The sequence below is a fragment of the Paramisgurnus dabryanus genome, chromosome 11 (assembly GCF_030506205.2).
Source record: "Paramisgurnus dabryanus chromosome 11, PD_genome_1.1, whole genome shotgun sequence".
NCBI lineage: Eukaryota > Metazoa > Chordata > Actinopteri > Cypriniformes > Cobitidae > Paramisgurnus > Paramisgurnus dabryanus.
Window position 1 is genome coordinate 10,773,700 of NC_133347.1, and position 11,548 is coordinate 10,785,247.

Consider the following 11,548-nt stretch of genomic DNA (forward strand, 5'->3'; position numbering starts at 1 on the left):
CTCTCTCTCTCTATTATATATTATCTATCTTCTGTGTTGTGCATCATTTCTAGCTTCATCCTGTGGTTCTCAATCCTGGTCCTGGAGGCCCACTGCTCTGCACATTTTGCATGTCTCCCTTATTTAACACACCTAATTCAAATCATCAGCTCATTAGCAGAGATCTCATTGAATTGAACTGAGTCTGTCAGATAAGAGAGAGATACAAAATGTGCAGAGCAGTGGGCCTCTAGGGCCAGGATTGAGAACCACTGCGTCTAGTATTACTTGTAAGCATGGTTTTGTAAACTGCACTTATTGTTACAGCCTAGTGTTAGACAAAATGTTAAATGCTCTCTCATTTGTAAGTCACTTTGGATAAACGTTTCAAAGCCTTCCGTCCACTTCTCCTATGTTGGGTTGCATATATGCTTTTTATATCTCTAAGTACAGCATGACTAGCATCTGTTTGTCATACTTCTGTTTAAACAGGCGATTCTTTGAGTTTTTGAAATTCAGAATATGTCTCTTTGATGTGCGTGTTGAAGGCAGAGAATCTTGAGTTGGTCAGAAACGACTTCACAGTGCCGATGGGTTGTCAACTTGGCACAGTGCTTCCTGCTGGAACTCAGTTTTGCATATTTAAAGACTGGGTTGTGACAGCTGCATCTAATGGCACTAACAAAGCTTTATTTGTTCCATTGTGTGCAAGCTATCATAACTTCCATAGCGCCATCGCGGTGTACAGTAAGTTAGGGGCATGTTATGTGTAAGTGCCATCTGGAGTGAAGAATGGGCTTGTACTCGATCAAAACCAGGCTCACGACTTTCCATTATAACATGAATTGGAAAAGGATGAAGCATGTTAGAGTAAATAAAAAATAAATGAATAAAGTAAATAAATGTTGTTTCACTGCAGGCTATGTGATTCCTTTCTGAGGTAATCCTCACGGATCATTCTCTGGGGAACGGGTAGGATAGGGTGAGGTTATAAAACACAGAAATGTAATTCTTATAAGGAAAATGATATATATATTCAATCATACAGTAGGGGGGAGTGGGGAAAGCTGTGCCACTTTTAACTTAAACTGCTTTATAGACAATAAGAAATGAGATATGGATCAATCAAATGTGTATAGTAAGGATTTCTGCTTTATTCTAAAAAGCTACAGTACCTGTAATGTTTCTTATTTCAGAAAGGAAAACATTTCGTAATCAATCTTCTCTTTTATTCACGTTCAGCTTGTAAAGCATTTTAGAAAAACTGCTTTATTTAATAGTGATTTAAATAATTTCTGTCATTATTTACTCACCCTAATGTTGTTTAATGATTGTAACAGTTACGGTACATTCAGCTTTGGCGCTTGACAGAGGGCGTGTCTAAAGCGTGGCCAACACCCAATCACAGTGGCCGCATAAATGTGAAATTATTAGGATGTAATTTCATTTAGGTTTAAGAGATCCTGACATTTTCTGCTATTGCTCAAGTGGAAGGGGAGTTTACCTTAAAGCAACACCAAAGAGTTTTTTTACCTTAAAATAACGCTTCCAAAACAGTTTCAGTCGTTCATCCACTCTAAACAGGGTGAACAGCACTTTCACATTCGCTTTGCAGCCCTCTATCGGCCAAAACCGCACTAAAGAAGTTTCCAAACGTCGGGTAGTGGTCCTGTAGTCCGAGTGAATACTACAAAAACTTGCTTTACGGCAGACCTACAATCCAATCAGAGCCAGCTATGCCTCAGTATTTATGACAGTGGGTAATGGACAATTACGCTTCTAACCTGTAGGGGGAGCAAAGAGCCAAAACTCTTTGGTGTTGCTTTAAAAACTTGACACATCGTTTTACATTTTATACAGTTTTTTATACTATATACACATTTCCTGTATTTTCTAGATGTATTCTATTAAAGAGACTAAGAAACAGTTATATATGATCACGATAACATTGCAAAAACAACAAATCTAATTCTGGCATGGTGCCCTAAGACTTTTGCACAGTACTGTATATTAGACATGGATAAACATAATAAGACTTATTTGCCATCACACATGTGAGAGTTAATGCTCTTTCTCTCTTTGTCTTTCAGGTTATCCGGAGCTTTGCTGTCACCTGGGATCAGTCTGATGAAAGCAGCTACATCTCCTCCACCATCATTAGAGAAGCAACAGAACCCATCATCCAACCAGCAGCACCTCCATACGCACCACAAACCCTACACCACCTTCCACAACTTGTCAGCAAGTGAGGGTGCGAGTCCTTTTGTGTCATTTCTCAACTTTGGTTGGTCTGTGTTAGCTTTGTTTTGAGTATTTATGCTATTTAAGGAATACTCAAGCCAAATATCAAAATTACCCCATGATGTACTCACCCCCAAACAATATGAGATATACATCTTTTAGTTATTCTATTAAAGGGGACACTTTCACAATACTTGTTTAAGATGTCAAATAAATCTTTGGTGTCCCCAAAGTTTTAGCTTAAAATACCATATAGATAATTTATTATAGCATGTTCAAATTGCCATTTTGTAGGTGTGAGCAAAAATGTGCAGTTTTTGGTATGTCCTTTAACATGCAAATGAGCTGATCTCTGCACTAAATGGCAGTGCTGTTGTTGGATAGTGCAGATTAAGGGGCGGTATTATCCCCTTCTGACATCACAGAGGGGGCCAAATTTCAATTACCTATTTTTTCACATGCTTGCAGAGAATGGTTTACCAAAACTAAGTTACTGGGTTGATCTTTTTCACATCTTCCAAGTTAATAGAAGCACTGAGGACCCAATTATAGCACTAAAACATGGAAAAAGTCAGATTTTTATATGTCCTCTTTAATGTCCTCATTTTTCAAGCTATATAATGGTAGAAAACAAGGATCAGGGAACAACTTCTGACTTTTAACCCCCAAAAAGTGCATCCATCCATCTCTAGCTTCTGGTAACGACATCATCTTGGACTCATGTGAGAGTTTTAGCATAGTGAGCATTCATTGGCATGGGTACATTGCGCAGTGACTCTCATGAATCGCGTTATTATCGATTTATCGATTTTCCTTTTATGCCAAAAATCATTAGGATATTAAGTAAAGATCATGTTCCATGAAGATATTTTGTAAATTTCTACCGTAAATATATCAAAACTCAAATATTTTTGTGAGTGGGTGCAGCAGTTCCTAAGGACTTCATTTGGACAACTTTAAAGTCAATTTTCTCAATATTTATTATGTTTTGTACCCCCAGACTCCTAGTTGCAGTGTTGGTGAAAGTTACTTTTAAAAGTAATGCATTAAAATATTAAGTTACTCCCAAATAAAGTAACTAATTGCGTTACTTAGTTACTTTTCATGAAAAGTAATGCTTACGTTACTTTTTAGGTACTTTTGCGTTTTTTTTCTTGGCTGATGCTTGATCTCTTTCAGGCCTTGCAGGTGTTTTTATGACTGAAAAGTTCTGCATTCAGAAATTGAATATCTCATCACAAAAATGTCGAGCTCTGGCCTGCCATCTCAGTTTCTGACTCAAACTGTTCCCACACAGGCGTGTACGCATAGAGGGCATAATGTGACTATGTTAAAGGAATATTCCATTTTCTTAAAAGAAAAATCCAGATAATATACACACCACCATGTCATCCAAAATGTTGATGTCTTTCTTTGTTTAGTCGAGAAGAAATTATGTTTTTTGAGGAAAACATTGCAGGATTTTTCTCATTTTAATGGACTTTAATAGAGCCCAACATTTAATACTTAACTCAACACTTAACAGTTTTTTCAACGGAGTTTCAAAGGACTCTAAATGATCCCAAACAAGGCATAAGGGTCTTATCTAGCAAAACGATTGTCATTTTTGACAAGAAAAATAAAAAATATACACTTTTAAACCACAACTTTTCGTCTAGGTCTGATCCAGCGCAACCTAACGTAAATGCGTAGTGACGTAGGGAGGTCACGTGTTACATATATAAAACGCAAATTTGCGGACCATTGTAAACAATAAACTGACACAAAGACATTAATTAGTATCAGTTGACATACAACAACGTAGGAACGGTCCTCTTTCAACACACTTGTAAACACTGGGGCGGAGTTTCGCGTTCATCTTCTGTGATTTCTTGACGTCATGACGTATTGCGTGGGGTCACATCACGCATCACGACCTGATCTAGACGAGAAGTTGTGCTTTAAAAGTGCATATTTTTATTTTTCTTATCAAAAATGACAATCGTTTCGCTAGATAAGACTCTTATGCCTCGTTTGGGATCGTTTATAGTCCTTTGAAACTCTGTTGAAAAAAACTGTTAAGTGTTAAGTATTAAATGTTGGGCTCTATTAAAGTCCATTAAAATGAGAAAAATCCTGCAATGTTTTCCTCAAAAAACATAATTCCTTCTCGACTGAAAAAAGACAGACATCAACGTTTTGGATGACATGGTGGTGAGTAAATTATCTGGATTTTTCTTTTAAGAAAATGGAATATTCCTTTAAGTTTATTTCAGTACATAGTTTTTTTGTTGAATTAATTAAACTAAAAAAGTAACTTGCATTACTTTTTTTTTAAAGTAACTCAAATATTAATTTGTACATTTAAAAAGTACTGCGTTACTTTACTCAATACTTTAGAAAAGTAATATTATTACGTAATGCACGTTACTTGTAATGCGTTACCCCCAACACTGCCTTGTTGTATCTTAGCCAAATATTGTCCTATCCTAACAAAAACCATACATCAATGGAAAGCGATTTATTCAGCTTTCAGATGATTTTGTGAAACATTAAAGTTCTTCAGGTATTAAAGGTTTTTATTTATAAAACCATACAGCCAATAATGCTTCTTCTATAGGATTATGTAGCACCTTTATTTTTAAGAATGAATGTTGCTATGTTATTACTGTTATGTTGCACTGTGTGATTTCTTGCTGTATGATATTTGGCCCCTAGATATAGCTCATACTGGAAGTCTATGTATTATATTCCTCAAGTGCGATCACTTGGCTGCACTGTCCATTAGTCTCATTACTGTAAGACAAATAGAGCGGGACAAGTTACATGCAGAAGTTTAATACTTAAAGTTAGAGATCTGTCAGACGCTAAACATGAGCAATATTAATAGTGATGCTTGTCTGAGCTAACACCGCTAATAAAAGTCAAAACTCTAATAGCCCTGAAATAGTATAGACACTTAGAGATAGACACATGTCGGAAAAAGCCGAATCAGAATGAGAGCTGGCATGCTCTCTACAGCACTTTATGTTAGCCAGAACATGTGGACTGAAAGCTAAGCCTGGATCCACAAAATGAAGCTTTATACTCCGAGGAATACAAAACCACCCTGCCCAACACATCTAAACTGTCTGTCAAAAACACAGTTCGGAGGGAGAACACAGATGAACATGTGTGTACCACCTCAAATCCAAGACCTCCATCTGAGGGAGAAATACTAAAAAAGCTAAAAAAAAAAAAAACGGCGGAAATTACCGAAAATAGAAATACGGACAACTCTTTAGGGGGATTTGCAGTTTTTTTTAGTATTGATGATGAGCCAAGAGAATTTTTGGCGGAGCAGGCTTATTTGAACCTACAGGAATTAGGTTAACATACGTCTTACAATTCAAATGTGAGGTTATATAAAGCTTATTTAGGGATGCATAACGATTAATCGCAATTAATCTAGCAGAAAAAGTTTTTGTTTACATTTGTAAACATTTCTTAAATATATACATGCATTATTTATACAAAGTTATTATACACAATTCATACACATATATGATGTAAACAAAAACTTGAATTCTATAGATTAATCGCGATTAATCGTTATGCAATCCCTAGCTTATATCTCATTTGCCTGTGTGTGCATACAGATTACCGTGGTAATTTTCAGAGCTGTTTCCATTTTGGCGACAACTACAGAATGGAGCAGTCTATCAGCGGCAGTCATTTACCTTCAGAGTCTCACAACTTCAACACGAATACACACAATGGCTTCCACATGAGCTGTTCCACCAGCACCTCTTCTACAGGTACTCATTTGGAAAGTATTTGACTACTCATCATTATAGTCATTACACCACCATGGCATCATTTCAGAACATCAGTTGCATATAATTACCAACAGGGCGACTCAACTAGCTCGTAGCCATTAGTGTTAGTAGTACCGACCTATTTGTTTTTAACAAAGAAGTGCGTGTAACAGTATTCTTTTCTTGGTTTTATGAGCAGGTTTCAGCTTGGTGCCGGACATCATAGGCTCAGGTTGCCAGTTTTCACCCGGCACAGAGGAGAATGTGTTCTTTCAAGTGGGCGGATTCGATCGCGGGCTGAGCCAAACGTCGTCCGTGTACACCGAGACGTAGAACCGGTTACCGCAATCAACACAATTCTGCTATTTCACTCCAAACTGTTTGTTCGTTCCCTAAATACAGACAACTCCGGACCGGATCCGCGCCAAAGTCAGCAGCTCCGGTGCGGATCCGGCTCGGAGTCGTCTGCTGTCTGGGTTGGTTTTTCCCTCGTAGTTTGAATTTTTTCATGTTTGAAGTACATAATGTATTTTTAAATCACCTCGCTGGACTGAACTATAACCCGTTCCCTTGACCACCCTAAAAGCTGCTAATACACTACAGTGAAGGTTTAATAATAAAGGTCTGTGTTTTGGAGCATGTTGAGTTGTGAAGTTATGAAATTGTGCTTTTTTTAAACCATGTTTTGAAATATATGTATGTTCAAAGTCCATGGCCTCATGAGACCCCCTCTCCTCCCTCTCTTGCAATCATCAGTATTCTTAAGAAACCCAACTGGTCATCTCTGATTTAATTGTGAGTTTGGAAGAGTTTGATAGAAACTTCAGAACCACCACGATTCATCATTGATGACTTCCATATTGCCTCTCAGAACCCCCTTCTGTTTTTGGTTGGCTGTTGTGTTGGAAACAATTATTTAGTGTTGCTGTGTTTTGTCAGTGAATGTTTGCAATGTTTGTATTGCTTTGTTATTTGGTTGTCATCATCCCAAATAAACAGAGTTCTTTATTTTGTAATGGCTGATGGCTTTAATATCTACCAAATTTTCAACTTGTGTATAAAATGTACAGTTTGTTTAATATTAATAATTATGTTGTTCTTTCGTCTCAAAAAATAAATGACTCTTGAACATTGCTGTCTAATGCTCTCATTGTATTTGTGTGTTCATTTTCACCATTTATTTGGTGTTGTTTGTTAAATTAGAAATAAATTCGAAGTTGGAAATGCTGACTGCAGAACAAAAAATGCTGAAAATGTTAAGATTTCTTTATGTTGCCCAGCTTCTAAACCAAATCCAAAAATATGATTGATTGTCAGATGACCCAAGCAGAATAAAACTTTCATTGTTAGACATAGTCTGCCCTCTTTTGGACAAAATGGGAATTTCCTTCTGGTGGATGTCAATGTGTAACTTTTTATGTATGGCCAAAACTGTACCCTGACATAACATACTTAATATTTTTTTACATGTGTGCTGTATAGCACCTATAATAATGTTAAAAATTTCAAAACTGTCTCTTTAATGTCATAAATAAATGAGATGATAGTAAATACTATGAAATGCTAGAATTAGGTACATTTTATTGTACAGCATAACCAAGAGCATTTGGAAGCAACTGTTCCTTTAAAGGGCACGTATTATAAAAATTTTTGTCATGTTTTTGAATGGTCGTGCATCATTTCCTCAGTTTCCCCTGAGATTTCAGTGTTGCACTTCCTTCTTTCAATGATGTAAAAATCATCATTTTGCATCATTGAAAGAAGGAAGTCCAATATCTTTGTTGAGGAGACTACAAACACCCCTTTTCTCTGTCAAATAGGCCCCAAATTCTAAATGTATGTTACATTTCGACTACAAATATGACACACTTTCAATAAAGATTAATGTTTCTATAGGTGAAATGCTCCTTTAAGGACATGGAGATGGCTGTGAATGTCTAAAAACGTCTTAAATGGATTCTGGTGAATCTTAATGGAAAGGTTTAAACTCACCAAGAAACTGATCCTCCAGCAAAATCCTAATCTTGCTCCTCTTCCAGCGCTCATCAATCTTCTTCTGAATCTCCTTTGATTTCTTATTTTCAAGATCTCTTCCTAATCTGGGGTCTGAGAGATGATGATGCATAAAAAAATTATTAATGCAACAAGATACAAAATTTTGTCCCATTTAATTTTAGGTAGTTTAACAAGTTCTTTTTCACAGAACCACTTTCAAGTGTTTAGGTGTTTTATTTAGCTGGACATAAGTTCTCAGGTGACCTTGTATTAAAGGTCTATCAATATCCTTCACCAATTTCTTAATATTTTGAGCTGTAAAATAAAAGCCTACCAGTTTAGCCCTTTTCTTGCAGCCCATATGAATGGTATAGTGGGCTCACAGGGTGTGCGATCTATCAGAATAATGCATTTTTCTTTTTTACCTAGGTATTGGTTCTCACAAGCATATTATTAGAGGCATTGTACACAACATCAATGATCCTGGCCTTACAAGTACATCCTGTGAGAAAACAAAGGCCTTTTTAACATCCAGTGGAAGATTTTGTTAAATTTAGATTTGGTCCAAGAAAATAAACAGTTTGCACAATGTTTGTAAAAACTGAACAAATCCATAGAGCAAAAAAACTAAATATTTATTTATTAACAAATTATTTGAACATTTTTGTTGTTCAGGCAAACATAGATAAGTCATCTGCGAATGCTTTGTTAATGTTTCACATCAAAAGAAATGTCTAAGCTCTACAATCAGAGTCTAAAAGTATGGTTTTGATACTTAAATAAATACAAAACGTCTGAGTATATGGGTGTCTTTCGAAACGCTCCCGCGGTACTTTGATGTCATACGCCTTGTATCGCGAGAACTACTGCCATCTAGTGGAATTCTTACTGCGAGTGTTTTAAAACATAAACGTACGTACCAAATTTAGGCAATGGTAATTAAAACATTTATACATTTAAGACACGAGTCAAATAAAAAAATGGAATTAGCATTTAATTTACAACTTCAAGTCCTTTAGTTGATAATAAGCTGTTCACATCCAAAGCTCTACATTTGTATTAGTTCACCCTGCTGAAAAAACAGCATATGTTGTGTTTTGGTGCTGGTATGCTGGTCACCACCAGCTAAACCAACATGGGAATGATGCTAATATTTTTTTTAGCAGGGCAGTCATCTTTACAGTAACAGTTGTATCACTAGCCTTTAAGTCCTATTACAAAAATGTCCTAACTATACAATGCATACATGTTTCAATTTGAATATCATTAATCTTATAATATGGACCCTGTTGAGTCATTTCAAGCTAAGACAGGATTGCAGAATTGATGGAAAAATCCATTGAATGTAATTCTCTCTTGGCGCTTCAGCATGGACTGACAATGAGGGTTAAGACTTCTTGGTTTTCCTGGTTATGTAGCTTTGATAATAAAAGTTGCTAAAAAGCATGATGAGGCTAATGCAGTATGCAAACACAAATGCATTCATAGAGTCTGGGAAGTCACATTCAGCAAAAAGGTTGTAGCCGGTGTGAACAGTCAGAAAGACAAACTGGACCTGTAACGACAGGTTGGACAAAATCAATGCCATATGTCTTGCAAACAGGACTGTAGAAAAACCTTACAAGACATCCTGGTAAATGTTTAAAATCCAAAAGTTTAACAATCTATAAACTCACTAACAATCTATGAACTCACTAACTTGACAATAAAAGAATGAAGCATATTTTTCAATAAATAATCTCAGATTTAAATCATGAAAGCATCAATGCCCAAATGATCACCCTGTATGTAAATACATTTACCAGCTGCAGTGAGGTAAGGTAGCGCTTCCACCATAAATATTTCTGCATGTGAGGTCCAAGGGCAGCAAGGCCGTAGTACGAATACATCACGATATGAACAAAAGTGTTCAGCAGGCCGATGAAAAATGCTAAATGAACAGATAAAAATACAAAAAGTTCAGATTAAATAACTAGAAAACAGTGCATAATAGTGTTATATATAAAACATAGATCAGCTTGATTCTTGTGAAGCATTTCATTTATTTGCATTTTACTCCAGTGAAGCATTTGTGTTTGAGTTGTCAAATATCTTTGCAGACTTTTGATCATCGCTGTACTGTGTGTGCTTGACGTACATTGACCTCCAGCCAGATATTTAACTCCTGCCCACCAGTTAAAGATCATCGTCCCATGATGATACACATGTAGAAATGTGAGCTGGTTGTTCTTTTTTCTTAAGATGAAAAACACCTAGCATTAAGAGACACCTTTTAATTTTTAGTCTATAGTGTACATCTTAAAATAACGTTTGCAATAAGTGGGGTTTACCGTATCAGTAAGTTCAATGACTTTAGAGAAGAAAAACCACCAGCATACACTTGCCATCTAAAGAAGGGGAGAGATGTAAAGGTTTAATATTGTTTGGTTATTTTTAAAGCACAAAAGGGAAGAGAACAGATTTGAATGATCTGTTGGTCAGATGAGGAGATCTTTACCCTCATTCCTAATGGACTGCGGCTGTAGTCCACAGGCTGACAGAGATAACTGTAGTTTGCCAGCCAAGATGTGACCAAGAACTACATAGGGCAGAAATGCATGGAAAATAGTAATGATAAATCAATGGTTCTTTAATGTTTGACAGATAAAAATAACAAAGGGTATCATATTTAAATAGTAATGTGTAATTATTCATCTAAAATAGTGTAACTATATTGAAGGATTTACCTCACGAAACATATAAAAAGACAAAGCAACCATAGAAAAATTGTACACAATAAGCACTGCCTTTAGGTTGACTGGTTCCCTGTTTTTCATAAGTTTGGGTCCGATCCAAACAACACCAAGATAGCAGGCAAATATACAAATGACTGGTACAGGAGAGTAGACTAAAAGCCATGGATCTGTCCGTTTATCTAAAGAAATATATGACAGGAAGTAAATGAGGATATTAATAACACATCCCAACGGTTTGCATTCAAATGAATAAATGAAAGATTGAATGAAACAAACCCCCATTCTCCAAAATCCAACGATTTGCGTGTTTCACCCTCTCCCATGCTGAATCCATTTAACACTTTGCTATAGATTCACAGTGATAGATAAAAAAGCATAAACAGATATTTTTACACTGTTCCATAGATTCAATTACGGAAGTAACGTTAACTGATTTTGATGCGTTAGTGTTGAACTAGTTCAAATGCGTAACTTTATTGCGAATGAAAATGACAAGTTGTCATTCGCTTAATCATGTGTAGATTTTTACGAATACATTTTTTTTACATTTACACACAGCTGCAAACACCTGCATAACTTACCGGAGATAAAATGCTAAAAATGTATCGCACTCGTCTGGAAGTATTTGAATCGATAGAGACGATTTATTTCTGTATCCTGGACTTTGAGCTTGGACTGAAATAACCTTTGTAACAGGTTGTCATCAGCTTTGTAGTTTCAAATAAAACAGTTAAAGGAACTTCATTAGGGCGGCACCCAAGTTTTCAATTCTCAGATCGCAGTTAAAAGTCCCCCTATTGTAGTTTATTTATATATAAAAAC

General features: G+C 36.1%; 2 protein-coding genes across 4 annotated transcripts in view; one reads left to right on the top strand and one right to left on the bottom strand.

The window, feature by feature from the left end:
* The window catches only part of glis1b (GLIS family zinc finger 1b), a 98,264-nt gene extending 91,141 nt beyond the window's left edge, over positions 1–7,123 (top strand). For 2 of the 3 annotated variants that reach the window (XM_065246688.2, XM_065246691.2), the window contains exons 9-11: positions 2,070–2,230; positions 5,838–5,996; positions 6,196–7,123. In XM_065246688.2, the coding sequence (XP_065102760.1) occupies positions 2,070–2,230; positions 5,838–5,996; positions 6,196–6,329 (454 nt within the window). In that variant the 3' untranslated portion in view covers positions 6,330–7,123. The remainder of the gene's footprint in view (positions 1–2,069; positions 2,231–5,837; positions 5,997–6,195) is intronic. The other variant, XM_065246690.2, reaches the window with a different exon arrangement.
* Positions 7,124–8,605: 1,482 nt separating this feature from the next.
* elovl8b (ELOVL fatty acid elongase 8b) lies at positions 8,606–11,459 on the bottom strand. The gene is made up of 8 exons (XM_065246708.2): positions 11,308–11,459; positions 11,003–11,071; positions 10,718–10,905; positions 10,489–10,569; positions 10,322–10,378; positions 10,129–10,243; positions 9,794–9,921; positions 8,606–9,546 (listed from the first exon to the last, which is right to left on the bottom strand). Exons 2-8 carry the CDS (start codon positions 11,058–11,060, stop codon positions 9,379–9,381), a joined length of 795 nt encoding a protein of 264 aa, XP_065102780.1. The 5' UTR covers positions 11,061–11,071; positions 11,308–11,459; the 3' UTR covers positions 8,606–9,378.
* Between the last annotated feature and the right edge of the window lie 89 nt (positions 11,460–11,548).

Coding starts and splice junctions, on each gene's coding strand:
- elovl8b (XM_065246708.2), bottom strand. CDS start 11,060: ATGGATTCAGCATGGGAGAGGGTGAAACACGCAAATCGTTGGATTTTG. Junction 10,379..10,488: donor GCAGTCCATTAGGAATGAGG/GTAAAGATCTCC, acceptor CCCCTTCTTTAG/ATGGCAAGTGTATGCTGGTG. Junction 9,922..10,128: donor ATATCTGGCTGGAGGTCAAT/GTACGTCAAGCA, acceptor CTGTTCATTTAG/CATTTTTCATCGGCCTGCTG.